Source organism: Colletes latitarsis, chromosome 2 (assembly GCF_051014445.1).
Source record: "Colletes latitarsis isolate SP2378_abdomen chromosome 2, iyColLati1, whole genome shotgun sequence".
Classification (NCBI taxonomy): Eukaryota; Metazoa; Arthropoda; class Insecta; order Hymenoptera; family Colletidae; genus Colletes; species Colletes latitarsis.
The window spans coordinates 8,393,439-8,409,045 of record NC_135135.1 but is presented as its reverse complement, the minus strand read 5'-3'; the positions used below and the strand labels follow the sequence as shown (position 1 = coordinate 8,409,045).

At 34.3% G+C, this 15,607-nt stretch overlaps 2 protein-coding genes across 4 annotated transcripts; one reads left to right on the top strand and one right to left on the bottom strand.

Moving 5' to 3' along the window:
* Positions 1 to 3,179: 3,179 nt before the first annotated feature.
* On the top strand, positions 3,180 to 6,516 carry No66 (Bifunctional lysine-specific demethylase and histidyl-hydroxylase NO66). The gene is made up of 6 exons (XM_076779363.1): positions 3,180 to 3,315; positions 3,630 to 4,222; positions 4,299 to 4,576; positions 4,671 to 5,400; positions 5,681 to 5,867; positions 5,934 to 6,516. The coding sequence occupies exons 2-6, from the start codon at positions 3,630 to 3,632 to the stop codon at positions 6,003 to 6,005; spliced, it is 1,860 nt and encodes a 619-aa protein (XP_076635478.1). The 5' UTR covers positions 3,180 to 3,315; the 3' UTR covers positions 6,006 to 6,516.
* A 94-nt stretch (positions 6,517 to 6,610) lies between these two features.
* On the bottom strand, positions 6,611 to 15,316 carry LOC143348935 (multiple coagulation factor deficiency protein 2 homolog). Of its 3 annotated transcripts, none has more exons than XM_076779717.1 (6): positions 15,159 to 15,316; positions 13,355 to 13,483; positions 11,074 to 11,233; positions 9,533 to 9,619; positions 9,130 to 9,290; positions 6,612 to 6,937 (listed from the first exon to the last, which is right to left on the bottom strand). In XM_076779717.1, exons 3-6 carry the CDS (start codon positions 11,223 to 11,225, stop codon positions 6,801 to 6,803), a joined length of 537 nt encoding a protein of 178 aa, XP_076635832.1. In that variant the 5' UTR covers positions 11,226 to 11,233; positions 13,355 to 13,483; positions 15,159 to 15,316; the 3' UTR covers positions 6,612 to 6,800. The 3 variants fall into 3 exon arrangements, with proteins under 3 accessions (XP_076635839.1, XP_076635832.1, XP_076635823.1); XM_076779708.1 differs by having other exon boundaries at positions 6,613 to 6,937; positions 13,332 to 13,483; XM_076779724.1 differs by lacking the exon at positions 13,355 to 13,483 and having other exon boundaries at positions 6,611 to 6,937; positions 15,159 to 15,305.
* Between the last annotated feature and the right edge of the window lie 291 nt (positions 15,317 to 15,607).

Sequence of the window (15,607 nt, the reverse complement as noted above, 5' to 3'; positions counted from 1 at the left end):
AAATCTCTGGGGGGACAGATATTCTGCGTTTGCAAACAATACCAATTCCTGTGACTCAATTTAATATAATTTCTAAAATTGCCGTTCTTAATAAAGAGATTGCTCCAATTCCACAAGGTCGGTACTTTCGTTCGTTGCATGTGAATTCCTATTCATATACAGATGTATCCTATACCTCGTCTGTAGAAAAAATATACATGGACGGATAATGAGACAAAACATGTTATGATATTGAATTTCACCACTATGTGGCGTCTTATTCTCGATTTAAAGAATGATTTCTTAGAATATATATAGTGAGATATGTGACGCCAACGTTACATTGTTACAAATCAGCTCGCCAAAAATTATTAATATGGATATGATTTTTCAACACTGAGTATTGCATAAATATGATTGATTTTACGATTTTTTTTTTCGTAAAATCATTATATCCATTTTCGTTTGAGTAGAACGTGCGGTTCTACTCAAGGGAATTAATTTGATATTAATAAATATCAAATGTAATTCCCACTATACTAATTCAATAATTAATTTAATTTCATATACTGAATTGTTGATGTAAAATATTCCAGATACAGACATATCAGTTAAATAATATTATATAAAATTAGTTATCAATTCTTTATAACAGTTTGTACTGCATTATATTACAACATAATTTATATTAGATTTTTGTATTTGGTTTAGAAACGATCTTGTATATTATACATTGTATAATAAGCAATGTGTTCTAAAGTGTTATCAAAAAGAGACAATTTTCATTCGGAAATTACTATGAATTAATTATTCCTATCATTATTATTTATAATTATTGTGTTTGTGTTATAATTCCAAACACAACTGTTGTAACTTCTCTCTTTCTTTTTTAAAGAGTAAATTTATTATTTTGAAAATTTTGCAAGATTAAAATATAAACAGATGATAACTACATATGTAGGTGCCTTGTTTGCAGTAGACAAAATTAGGGATCTATAACAAAAACTAATAACAATTTTATTTGCATGTTGAACCATTCTTCATTGTAAACAAACGTTACAAATTTAATACCGCACTGTATTGACTCTTTAAATTAGTGTTTACTATGTCCATATGACCAGAGATGCCAGATTGAGCACCGGGTGCACTACTCACACTATGCCAGATCACGCGTACGTGAGCTCGTAGAGTTTCGGAAAGTCGACAAAGGGAAACTAATGCATGCCCTCTTTCTCGATTCTCTAAAGCTGCCCGATGTAATTTCGGACCGCCTTGTGGGAGTCGAGAGAGAAAGGCTAACATTTGCTTCTCGCTCTTGAGCAATTGAAATCCGAACTCACATCAACGGCATACGATTTGGAATCTCGACTGTCCAGGCATTTTTACTTTGTGATCTATGTAGGCTAACATAAGCAAAGTACTCCCTCCCCCATCATATTTTAACTATTGAAAAAAAAAGAAATTTTTTTTTATTATTCCTATGTATGAGCGTACATATGTATATTATTAATACGATTTTTCAAAATCAAAATACTTTGAGTACTTTTGAATTTTCTTGCAGGCCACTGCTGACCATTGCTGACCGCTGCTTGTATTTCTGACAACGTATAACGATTACTACGGACTTCTGCCACCCTCCGTTGGCTTCTGCTGGCCTCTGCTGGTTCCTGTTGACCACTGCTGACCTTCATTGACAATTACTTACATGATCTATATGTATTAAAGATTTGTATAATGTAAATCTATAGCAATAAATGATATAATTTAAAGAATTCTATGTGTTCTCATCATTTTCACCTTTCTTTTTCTCTCCTCATTATTCCCTTAACTATAAAATACATGCCACCTTTTTGCAAGGCCGCTAGCATTTTGGAAATGTTCCGGGCACTTTGGAAATCCGGATGGCAAAATGTTCAAATTTGTCGTGGTATAGTTCGTTACTTTCAACGCTAGATGGCGCTTATTTTTCGACCTCAAACCCTCTGGTGCTAAAACGCCCAAGTTTGTCGTGGAATAGTTCGTTACCTTCACCGCTAGATGGTACTTATTCTTCGACCTCAAACCCTCTGGTGCTAAAAAGCCCAAGCTTGTCGAGAAATCCATCTAGCGTGGACGATACGAACTATTACACGACAAACTTGGGCGGCTCTTTCGACTCCTACAAGGCGGCCCGAAATTACTTCGGGTAACTTTAGAGAATCGAGAAAGATAGCATGTGTCAGTTTGCCTTTAACCCTGTCAGTTTTTTGCCCCTGCTGGTCTCTACTAGCCTCTGCATGCCACTGCTGGCCACTGTTGACCGTTGCTGATAACTTCTGACATGATATTGTAGGGAAACGTGCCTGTAAAAGCTATTAAAAATTAAATTATGAAATCGCGCACGAGTTTTGGCCCAGCAACGAATCGTTCGCTGTCCGACACGAGCGAAGACTGTTAGACATTGTCGAGCGAGTCGAGAGAAAGAGTAAAAAGCAGCGTAACGTGCGAGTAAAGTATAGTTAACGACCAAATGAATTGATTAATTAATCGAATCATTGCCACTTAGATAAATCCTACAATATAATATAACATAATACATTTATATGTATTAAAACTTTGTATAATGTAAATCTATGGCAATAAATGATATAATCTTAAAGAATTCTATGTGTTCTCATCATTTTTACCTTTCTTTTTCTCTCCCCATTATTCCCTTAGCTATAAAATACATGACACCTCTTTGCAAGGCCGCCAGCAATTTGGAAATGTTCCGGGCACTTTGGAAATACAGATAGCAAAACGCCCACGTTTGTCGCGGAATAGTTCGTTATTTTCAACGCTAGATGCCGCTTATTTCTTCGACCTCGAACCCTCTGGTGCTAAAACGCCCAAGTTTGTCATGAAATAGTTAGTATCGTCTACGCTAGATGGATTTCTCGACAAGCTTGGGCTTTTTAGCACCAGAGGGCTTGAGGTCGGTAAATAAGCGCCATCTAGCGTTGAAGGTAGCGAACTATTCCACGACAAACTTGGGCGTTTTAGCACCAGAGGGCTTGAGGTCGGCAAATAAGCGCCATCTAGCGTTGAAGGTAGCGAACTATTCCACGACAAACTTGGGCGTTTTAGCACCAGAGGGTTTGAGGTCGAAAAAATAAGCGCCATCTAGCGTTGAAAAGAACGAACTATTCCACAACAATGTGACAATGCTCAATCTGACACCTCTGCATATGACGTGCAATTGAAAGCACATGAGAGTGATAAATTTGAAGTAAAAGTTTTGATAACAACAGTATTAGATAAACGCGTAATTTAGCTGGGACATAACGAAGAATTTTATATAGCTGCACAGTTTTCACGGTAAATTTGGAAGATTTTATTTCATTAGTTTATCGAAAGAAATGCTCACATGTAACCTTAAAAGATACCGGCTGTTCTGTTCATTTACAATGCATTAATCATTATTATGTTACGAATCGTTCTACCGATTATTACGTAGAGTATAAATACTTTATTTAACTTTTTATATTTTTATGATTAACTATAAAGTGTAATTCTAGAATCTGGACCATGACAGTGGAACAAGATTAATATCATTGCTTTACTTAAGATTCATTATTAAATTTTTCTTATTTATAACATAAAAGTACTATTTTATTGTAACATTTTTATAGATGCTTAAATATCATGAACCAATATCTGCATTTGCTGTGCATGCTATGAAACGTAAAAATACAGAATTATCTGCAAAGTCGAAGAAATTAAAGAATAAGCATTATCCTCAAAAAAAAGTAACTTTAAGAAATGAAACAAAACAGAAGGCGAAGCAAGCACTTTTACACGAAAATTTGAAAGAAACAAATAAACCTTTAGTAAAGAAAGTTCAGAATGTAAATAAAAAGAACAATGTAAAATCTAAGAACACTAATTCTTCTGCCACTAGCAAGAAGAATAAATCTATTCAAAAACCAATATTTAATAGAAAAGATAAAAAAGTAACGATAATGTCTAATTCGAAAGGTTTGGCGTCAAAGACTCAATTAAAGAGTTCTGTTTTAGCAATACATACAGGTGTTGCAAAAATAAAACATGTTAAACAAAAGCAACAGAAACAAACTAAAAACAAAAAGATAGCAAAAGGAGTTGTTCAACAGCCTAGTTGTCCTGTTACTGAAACGACTGAGGAAAATCATGAAAATCCTTTGGATATAAGTCGTTCAATGTTTCAATGGGTAATACATCCCATGAAGATAGAAGAGTTTTTTGAGTAAGCATGGAATAATTAAGATTCATTATGTTATAAATTTTATGTGCGTTAATTGTAAATATGTAATGTTTTCCAGAAAAAATTGGGAACAAACACCGGTTCATATAAAAAGGAATTGTCCCAATTATTATAAGTTACTTATGTCTACTCCAATGTTGGATAAAATATTGAGGGATTCTTGTATTCTATTTTCGAAAAACATTGACATAACTTCGTACGAGAATGGTGTTAGAGAGACACATAATCCTATTGGCCGAGCAGTTCCAACTGTTGTTTGGGATTATTATATGAATGGATGTTCCGTTAGAATGTTAAATCCCCAGACATACATACCAAAATTACATTCGTTAAATGGTAGGTATTTTTAATTTCGAGTTAAATGAATTTATTTATACATTTTTCATGCTCCTAGTTAATAAAAACTATGAAATCTATTCTCTGCTTCCAGCCACGCTTCAAGAATTTTTTGGTTGCTTTGTTGGTGCAAATTCTTATTTAACACCTCCTAATAGTCAAGGTTTTGCACCTCATTATGATGACATTGAAGCATTTATATTACAAGTTGAGGGTAAAAAGAGATGGCGACTGTACAGACCAAAAAATGAAAACGAATATTTGCCGAGGTATTCTTCGGGAAATTTCACGGACTCTGAGATTGGAGAACCGATATTAGATACTATTGTAAATGCAGGAGACCTGTTATATTTTCCACGAGGAACAATACATCAGGGTGAAACTATCGATACGCATAGTCTTCACATTACTTTGAGCGTTTATCAAAAAAACAGTTGGGGTGACTTCTTAGAAAAGTTACTTCCAGAGACGTTAAAAACTGCCATGGAAAGTAATAGTGAATTTCGGAAAGGTCTACCTCTTGATTACTTAAGACACAGTGGTTTTGTACATTCTGAGAATCAGAGTAAGACCAAAGAAGAATTCAAGGAAAAAGTTAAAATTTTTCTTACAAAATTAGTTGACTACATTGACGTAGACAAAGCTGCTGACATGATGGCCAAGAATCATATTCATGATTTTTTACCACCTGTTCTATCAGAAAGGGAACAACAATGTTCTATTGTTCAAGATGGTGAACAAATGACTGCAAATGGAATTGTTGAGAATCGCGTAGAAATAGAACCTGACACGAGAATACGATTAGTAAGATCTCATTGCATAAGGTATGACTCATAATAGTTATGTTTGATTGTTCTTCCGAATGGAATCCGTGGCCAATTTGGGAATTGATGCGGCGTATAAAATTTTAGCTTCGGAAATTTAAGTTTCCAAGAGAGGTTAGGTTTGGCCATTTTTTATTTGGTCTGTTTAATTCTCTAAAAATTAAGAAACTAAAATTTTATATTTAGCATCCATTCCCTTTCCAAATTTCATGTCGATCGATCGCGGGTGACATTCAGAAGAATCTGTAATCCTTTAAAGTTTATTACTTATTATTTACAGATTAGTCAACGAGAATGACACGTTTAGGGTATATTATTCTAGTGAAAATACTAAAGAATATCATGAATACGAACCACAATTTTTAGAAGTTGGTGAAGTATTTGTACCTGCGATTAAAAAAATGATACTGCAATATCCTGAATTTATACGCGTAGAAGACTTGCCAATTGAAGGTGAAGATAATAGGGTAAGTTAACTGAATATGCCAAGAGTTAGTTCGACAGAATTTAATATAATTACGTTTCTTTAACAGATACAAATAGTTAAAGATCTATGGGAAAAATGCCTTGTTGTAACAGACAATCCACTAGATGCATTGGAGTAATTGTAAATTTTATTTTTAAAGATTTTGTAAAAAAAGTCGATGAAAAATTAAATATTAGAACCTAAAATTTCCCGAATCATTTACTATTCTAATATGATATTTATGTCTTAAGTGTGTATATTAACAAATTATTTAAATGCACATTTTTAACATATTGAATACATTTACATAATTGTTTCTTAATCTTCTCCTTTCCACTGCTGCAAAGAAACATTGCTGGCAGACCTCCTAGATTAAAATTAAATTAACACTTTTTTAATATATTTTCAGACTGATTTTTAAATGAATGTATTCGTGTTTTAAAACTATGCATTTAATTTGTATGATTTTATATTCTTTAATTTGAACTTTTTATACGTTGTTTATTAAAACAATGAAGAAAATTGGCAAACTTGTACGGGACTTTTCGAGATGTATTATTTACTGATAAATTGATTTTTTGTATCGAATAGTACCAACAAATTCTAATTATTTTACTTTCGAGTAAAACGGTTTTATTGCAAATACGTTGTAATTTTTCGATTAGAATTTAAATATTTACGCTAACGGCAAGACGATGCAAGTCCGAGTAGCATAAGGAAAGGGAGTTGGAAAGAAAATATTTAGTTAGAAGGGTTGGTACATTGTAATATATTTTGGTAGAAGAAAACAGTTTTTTTATAAAGAAATCGATCGAAAGGAAAGTATATCTTCTTTCATACACATTTTCCGTAGATGTAAATTTTTGTTGCGTAGGCTTCTTTTTTGTTTCTCTTAATACACTTTGTTGATGAGAAACTTATATCGGATTGAATTTTATTTTCCGATTCTCAGATTAGTATCCCTCTTAGCTTGAGCAGTATGATCTCTTTGCCTTCCGAGTACGTATTCGATATATCCAAGATATCCATCGTTATCTAGATCATCCTCCTTCAATACTTTGTCTATGAGATCTTGATAATAGCAAATAATAATCATTATTGTTTCACATTTGTACAATTTGAGTTTAATTAATATTTAATATATTAACCCCTTGCGGTGGAAGGCCGTAATGTTTATGATTATCACTATTTCTATCGCAGTTTTATGCATACTTATTTCGACCGAAAGTTTAAATGGAATTAAAAATTTTAAAAGGTGTCTTTTAGTTGAAATACTGTTAAATATTGTTATTTATATCAGTTACGGTGTAACTGATTTTCGTTGACAATTTTACGATAAAAAGCAATAAAATGTAAATGTTATTAACTGCTAAATAAAATTAAAATTTCCGTAATAACATTTCCACCGATAAAAGGTTAATTTTATCAATGATAAGGCAAGACGAATACTGTTATCCATAAAACCAATCATTTGCCATGTTTATGTGACCAGTAACCAACTATATTCCAACTAAAATAGAACGTGATTTTATATACACGAAAGTTTATTAATGTTTGATCGTTCTCATCAATACTCATAATAGTAAATCACATAAAAATGTAAATTCTTTTTCTAGACCTATGGATTTATGTTACTATAACAATTTTCACCTTGTTTTTATTATAGAGTACGCTAATTCAACTAGCAGCTCAAGGCCACTGAAGTCCCTACCATTGGGTGTCCCATTTAAACCTTTGGACGCAATTGTATTCAAATTATTCGTTATTCCAAAAAATATTTCAAGTAGAACATACTATTAACTCTTTTTTTAAACGGAACTATGTATTTTTATTTAGATACAGAGTGTTCGGCCACTCTTGGGAAAAATTTTAATGAGAGATTTTAGAGGCCAACGTAAGATAAAAATCAAGAATATCAATTTCTTGATTGAGGCTTTGTTAAAAAGTTATTCAAAAATTAAATTAAAAAATCTCGGTTGCGGGGATCGATTATAAGCATTTTTGGTGAATACACATACCCCCGAAATCCTGCGCAATTTCGAGAAAAAAATTCCTTATCGAAAATATAATTTCAGCCCAGAAATGTCACTCTAAAATTTCTTGCGTATCTTTAAAACGTCATAACTTCTGAACGGATTGAAGGATTTTAATGTTCAAAAATGCAAACAACGCGTATTTTGGTGAAGAATATATAGAAATTCCAAAAATACTCGAAAAGTTGTTCCTAGACCTCGAAAAGTGAGAAAAACCACGTAAAAATGGTCCAATTTTCAAATGGCCATAACTCCTACAGTAGTGAATATATTTCAATGAAACTTTTTTTTTAAGTAGAGCTTATGGATACCTACAAAACATTGTTAAACAACTTTTCTGTGGGACGTCAAACAAATTTATTAAAAATGAAAAACGAATTATTATGAAAAATCGACAAGGAGGTAGGTACCTAAATTTTTCGGCAAAAAATAAAATTTCAAATCGTTCTGGAAAAATTATTTTCGATTGCGGGGATCAATTATAAGCATTTTTAGTGAATAGATATACCCCCGAAATCCTACGCACATTCGAGAAAAAAAATTCAGCACGGACGGAACTTCAAATGTTAATAACTTCTTAACGAAGCCTCCATCAACAAATTGGTATTCTTGATTTTTGTCTTATTTTGGCCTGTAGAATTGCTCATGTAAATTTTTCCAGGGGTACCCGAACACCCTGTATAGTCTAATTGCTTAGAGTGTAATGGGTTGATGTCTTATCAATCGGTCAGTAAAATGGTATATTTGCAGACTGTGCTTATGGTATCAGTTGACATTAATTCGACCGTGTGATCATCATAAGGTGTCTCCCTTTAAACAAAATAAATTTTACTTGATACATTATTTTTAAATAATACATAATTTGGAAGATAATTACGTTCGAATGTTTAAACGGGACAGTCAGTATAGTGATGTTTCATCGCTCTATCTTTCGTTGCTTCTCGCAAACTTGCTCTCTGTCTTTCAAATATGAAGGTATGCAACGATACCGTAAAAATGGAGGCACTTGTGCACGTCGTGACAGTCAGGAAAGGGATCTTGAGGACCAATTGAATTTTCGTTTGCTATAGTAAAGCAGATCGGTATATTTCTATCGTTTAATTCTGGTACATTGTGCGTTATGTTAACGAGAGTAACCGAAAACTAAACGCTTGGTCTACTCTAGTTATCGATAAATTTATTCGATCGAAATAGCATAGAATTTTAATTACAAACGATAAATTTACATACCAACAATCCAAGGCAGATCGTCTTCGTGTTTCGCGTGTTCCGCCTCCTCGATTATACTTTCACGTTCAGCGTCGGCGAGTCGATTTTCATGGAACGTATGCTGAATAGCATGTAGAATCTCCAATCCGTCCAATTTGGCATTATTATCAATATCGTGAACTCTACGAGTAATACAGTAATTATAGTTCCGTGATTAATGCAATTGTTAATGGTAACGCTAGATAATAAATTAATCCTTTCAGTGCTGGTTTTGGATGTTGGACGATAGATTTATCGAAAATTTGCATACATACATGGAATTAGTGTCGCAAATAGAAACTTGATTTATACGTTTCCAGCAGCACGAAAAGTATTTCTGTGGCATTAGGGGGGAACAAGGATTTCGTTAAATGCGTGAACATACTTAAAGTAGTGGAATTCTATTTCCTGTTCAGTCATGTTTGTAAAGTCCAGTTGGTCTGCCATAGATCCCATATCTTCTTTCAAATGGCTGAAATTATATACTTATGTTTCTTATTTTTGCTGCGTTATAGGATTCGAAAATAGCGACATTATTATGACTTGTATACAAAATAACTTGTGTTATGCAGGGTGTTCGGCCACCCTTGGGAAAAAATTTTAATGGGAGATTCTAGAGGCCAAAATAAGACGAAAATCAAGAATATCAATTTCTTGATTGAGGCTTCGTTAAATAGATATTAAAAAATTAAATTAAAAAATTTCAAATCATTCTGAAAAAATTATTTTTGGTTGCGGGGGTCAATTACAAACATTTTTGGTGAATACACATATCCCTGAAATCCTACCCACTTTCGAGAAAAAAATGCGAGTAGGTAGTGAAATTTTTAGACAAAATTAAAAAATTTCAAATCATACTAAAAAAATTATATTTAGTTACAGTGGGCAATTACAATCATTTTTGGTGAACAGACATACCCTTGAAATCCCACGCAGTTTCGAGAAAAAAATTCATTACCGAAAATTTCATGTCTGACCATCCATTGATATGTTTCACTGAAATTTCATGCAAATCTTTAAAACGTCATAACTTTTGAACGGATTGGACGATTTTAATGTTTAAAAAAGCAAACTACGCGTATTTTGGTGGAGAATATGTACAAATCGCAAAAATATTCGATAAGTTGGTCCTTGACCCCGCAAAATGAGAAAAACCCTATAAAAGTGGTCTAATTTTCAAACAATCACAACTCCTACAATTGTGAATATATTTAAATGAAACTTTTTTCTGAAGTAGAGCTCATGGGTACCTACAGAAAAGTATTAGGCAACTTTTCTGTAGGGCGTCAAACAAAATTACTAAAAATGAAAAAGGAATTTTTAAGAAAAATCGACAGGGGGTAGGGTGCCTAAATTTTTCGACGAAAAAAAAAATTTCAAATTGTTCTGGAAAAATTATTTTCGATTGCTGGGGTCAATTACAATCATTTTTGGTGAATAGACGTACCCCCGAAATCTTACGCACTTTCGAGAAAAAAATTCGAGAAAAGTCGATAAAATTAAAAAATTTCAAATCGTTCTGGAGAAATTATTTTTAGCTGCAGGGGTCAATTACAATAATTTTTGGTGAACAGACCTACCCCCGAAATCCTACCCACTTTCTAGAAAAAAATTCAGTACGGGCGGAACTTTAAACGTTAATAACTTTTTAACGAAGCCTCCGTCAACAAATTAGTATTCTTGATTTTCGTCTTATTTTAGCCTCTAGTATTACTATTTTTGAGAACAGTAACTGCACTATATTATATTCTACGCTTTTTATTATTATCTATTTTATAAGTTATCATTTAAGTAAAATTGCGTTATAAATATGACGTTGATCGTTGCAATTTCATCTCAGATATTAAATATTTATATTATACAATAAAGTATAGAGTACTTAGAGTCGTATACGATCACGAGATTATAAGTTGAAAGATAACTAACGTGGCATCCTGTAGAAGATTTGCATCCTGTGTTATTTTAACGTTTTTCTGCGGAGCATAATGGTGATGAGAAATGGCGCTTCGTGGATGATGCGGGCCACGAAAACCATTAGAGAATGCGATACATAGACTGATCAGAACTGCGGTTATCATTTGCGCGCCTGAAACAGTTTAATAACATGTTTTTTTAAATTCTCAGCGAACTAATTAGAATGGCTCTACGAAGGAGTTAGATCGAGCAAACGTGTGGGTGGAAACGTCACTTTGGCTTATTCTGGACAACTATCTATAGCTACCTTCGATTATTATACAGAGTGTAACGGAAAGAGGTGGTGAAACTTTTGGAGCGTGGTTCACACTTCTTAAGGATAAGTGAAGGTCGTACAATTTTTCTTTCTGAGAAACACTTTTTGTTTAGGATAGAATTTCGCAAAAATGTCTACCAAGTTCTTGTTCTTTTATTCACGAACATTGAAATTATGGTACGTTGCATTAAGTATGTAATTTATCAGTTTTTATTTAAGTATCGAATTCCACAGGTCCCCATTAAACTGTTTAGATGACTCTATAAGAAAATCCCATAATTCCCAAAATTAGTAGAACGGTATCAGTATTTTTTACAGACAAGGAAAAATTTTGGCAAGATTGAATAATAAAATTTCATAACAATCATCGGTAGATTTCCGATTCGTAAGATTTATGCCGTTTTGTGTGACAAACTTGAAAAAACAGTAGTCCCTGTATAACTGGAACGATGTTTCCCCGGATAATTGAAATTATCTTCGCCATTGTTTATGTTTATACAGCATGAAAGATCCGTCGACTCGCGCAGCCGACGGTTCCAGCCGAAAGCAACAAGACAAAGCAATTTCTTTATCTAAATGAAAAAACGAAAAGTGTTCGTATCTTATAAATGACATTTATTCTTTTATTCTTAAGGCGTGTACTACGCTCCTAAAGTTTAACACGTTGACTGCCATGATGGCCACTGGTGATCACCAATGAACAAACTCTAATAAAACAACACACCGTTGAATTATAGAATATCTCTACGTTTGACACTATAGTTTAAACAAATGTAGACATCTTTAGAGACGGAAAATCGACAGTCATCGTGTTAATCGCTTATTTTAGTTACTTGTCTCATTAACGCCAGAATTGAATTCCATCACTGGTTTTAATGGTCATCGATTTGTTAAAATTGAGTAGCTTTCTTTTTAAATTTCATGAATATATTTTTTTATTTAAATGCGTGAACGATTAATGACGATGCGAATGAATCAACAATAATATTTACTGTATAAACTGTAAAATTCAAAGTCAATTACAGATTTTCAATTCTACTTTTAACGTCCATTCGAATGGAAAGGACAGTTCGTAATCTCCAAAACAATGAGCAATATTTCCGCCGACGAGAGCTACAATTCAATTGCTCAAACGCATACTGTCCAAACGAATTAATTTCATTACCGTTAATAATATGGTAAACGTTGCATTTTAGAATACATTCGAGATTTTACAGTATATTTTCGATCCCTTTTACACGGATAAACAGGATGTGCGAACGTGAAAGGAGGTGACAACTGACGAATGACACTACACGACATTTCTTACTATGCCCAATAACAATAGGACCTGCTGGGACACTTTCATCGCCTATGTTGCCGTAGTAGTGCCTATTACCACTTCCAGGGGGTTGAACACCCCTTAGCTAGCGACAGATGGGCGGTAGAGGGAGTCCCAGTAATTATTATGCGATTACCCACAAGCCCATTGATTTAGATTGGACCCGGGGGGCGCAGTGCACGGCACTGGGCCCGTCTTCAAATTTGCTACGCATCACTCGTCAGGGACTTCAATAGATTTTCAAGAAGGTACCAAAGAAGAGGTATGTCACTTTTTTAAAAAGAATATTTCATTAATTTTTTGCCTCTGTCGCGCAAAATAACGTTTCTATCCAAATGCATTTTACGAAGTATTAAAATTATCGAAATCTTTCGATTCTTCTAGCTTTAAAACACCGGAAACGAGCGTAACGCGCTGGGGATAGATTTTAAGGATCATGGCAAGAAAGCAAACCGCTCTGTACGAGGGTCGCAAACCAGTTTTGGAAGTTGCGAAGCCATGGAGGAGCGAATAGATAGTGTCACTTTTTGTCGTGTTTGTTCTCGAATTTAATACTCGACGCGTTGTGTACGGAATAAACGGAGATAGGTGTTAAAAAACACGCAAAGACAGATAGGAATCCGGGGTACTTACGAATCAATTTTATATAGGCTTACGGCGGTTGAGTGAGAATGCATATGTTGAGGGTGCCTCAAGGGGCTTTCGATGCAAGTGGACCCCCCGGGTACGCACCCCAGTTGGAACAGAACACTCTCGGTCCCCCTTCCTCGCTTTGGTGTCGAAATCTATAAATAATTTATATCATTTGGTCCATTCACCGAGAGAGCCCATATGTACCTGTGTCGCCTTACAGGGGATCTGTGACCAGTTCAGATTTTTCAGAACATTATTAAGAACCTTCGATCGGAGTCTGGTTATGTTTGCTTTACAAATCGGGGACACTCAGTAAGAAGCAAAACCGAACATATAAAATTTTATGTAAAATAATATTTCATTCAACCGTTGCGTACGACACGAAATGAAAATAGCTTCTCAAGCTAGATTCTCGAACAAAAGGAATCGTGTTTTCATTATTATTTAAGTCTGTATAGATTTTTTCTTAGAATTTTGGCAATCAATAGTCATAAACACAAATGTTGTCAACGACCACTTTTCGTAATCGAAACTGTATATATATCCAAAGTGTTAGTCTATCGTAGTTTTTTCAGTGGTAGATATCAGAGTACCTGAGTCATTTAATAAAACATGCGTTCAATAATCTTTTCGATATACACAATTTCTATCGTTCATTCAACAATGTATCATTGGAAAGCAGCGTTTCGTGATGGGATTCCCGGTTTCACGAGATTCTCAAACCATCTGAAATTTATTTCTAAGTGTTTATACAGTACAGTATTCCTAGTATAAATTGTGTTCATTTTTACAAGTGGATCGAACAAGAGTTACCTATATGCAATATATGAGACGATCAATTGAACCTATTCAGAGAGAGCCAATTTGTTGAAAGAACAGGGCTTGAAAAGGCATAAATGGCCAGCTCAAACGTAATTAACAAATCTTTGACGAAGTATGGGGACAGCAGCAATAAGTATGCAGAAGTGTATTTGAGACATTATGAAGACTAAAGGGCTTAAGTCTCTGAGAAATGAAAAATCAGTTGGGTAAAATTGATTCCACGAAACAAATATATATCAGCTAAAATAACAAGAATAACACGATCGTTTCATTTTTCATTTGAGAAGCCATTGAAAAAAATATCATTTACACGTGTTGTGTGTGTTTTCTTGCGAGTTTGAAATTGATAAATACTTGGCCAATTGACACACTTTCTTGCTCATAAGCGTGGATATTAAAATAAATATTTGCCCGTGAAACGTTTTCTTTTTAAATAAAATTGCATACAAATATAACATTACATAAACGAACTAATTTCCTCGAATATCAATTATAAGTTACATCGTCCAATAGGACTGAAAACTTAATATAGCAATTAAAAATAAAACAAATCGCAAAATTTTGAAAGCAAAGACAATCGAAAAACAATTTACAGCCACGATCGAAGACTTAAAAGTCAGACTTGAAAAGTTTTAAACGACCTGGGAGGATCGAAATCGGGGGATAACGTTGTATATTTTTCAATTTTGATTCAGTCGGACTTTCCTCGATCGTTAAATCTATTCGTACGAAAGGCGTATCGAGCCATAAATTCGGATAGCGATCTATCCGACGAGTGTATCTTTAAATAAACCGCGCTCTTTGTCTTTCGATATCTGGCATCCGAGACTATCGGAGTGCGATCTTTGGCGCACCATCGAGAAGGGTAACTACCCTCGTATCCGCTTCAGCTCGAGTTAGGTTAGACTAACCTAACGCCGAGACGAAGCCGGAGTTCGCTGTTCAACTCGATTCCAACGGATTCACGTTCGCGTGGACAAATTTTAGAGTATAATGGGACTTTACCTGGGACTCGACGGGTTCGATCGGCCGATTATCGATCCTCGAACGTAACTCGAACTGCCGTTCAACCTTTTTTCGTCGATCTTTCGGACGGTGTTTTCGACTGGGCTTCTTCTCACGGGGAAATCGCGTGACATTTATCGACGTTCTTCGCGGAGTTTGCGTATTCGAAGAGTTGCTCGAAACTGTTCCTCCCTCGAGCGGGTCACTCGGCTTTCGAATTTTCTAAATAAACGAAAAGGAACGCTCCAAATAAGATTTATACGCTACAGCCATTCTGCTTGCGTGAAAAATTGTTAAGTCGTACCCTTATGCGATGTAAAGAACGCGCATATGCGTTATTAAAACACTGAGACGAAGGCAACCGTGGGTAGTTTAATTATTTAAAAAATTATAGCAGTTAGGGGGTAACTTGTCGAGCACAAGTTGCACGATAGACTGTCGTTACAATG

Bases quoted from the DNA above. Each gene is read 5' to 3' on its own strand.
- LOC143348935 (XM_076779717.1), bottom strand. From the start codon at position 11,225: ATGATAACCGCAGTTCTGATCAGTCTATGTATCGCATTCTCTAATGGT. The intron at 9,291-9,532 runs GTATGTTCACGC...TATTACTCGTAG, and splicing joins ATAGAATTCCACTACTTTAA to AGTTCACGATATTGATAATA. The intron at 6,938-9,129 runs GTATGTAAATTT...GCTATTATCAAG, and splicing joins CGATCTGCCTTGGATTGTTG to ATCTCATAGACAAAGTATTG.
- No66 (XM_076779363.1), top strand. From the start codon at position 3,630: ATGCTTAAATATCATGAACCAATATCTGCATTTGCTGTGCATGCTATG. The intron at 4,223-4,298 runs GTAAGCATGGAA...AATGTTTTCCAG, and splicing joins AAGATAGAAGAGTTTTTTGA to AAAAAATTGGGAACAAACAC. The intron at 5,401-5,680 runs GTATGACTCATA...TATTATTTACAG, and splicing joins GTAAGATCTCATTGCATAAG to ATTAGTCAACGAGAATGACA.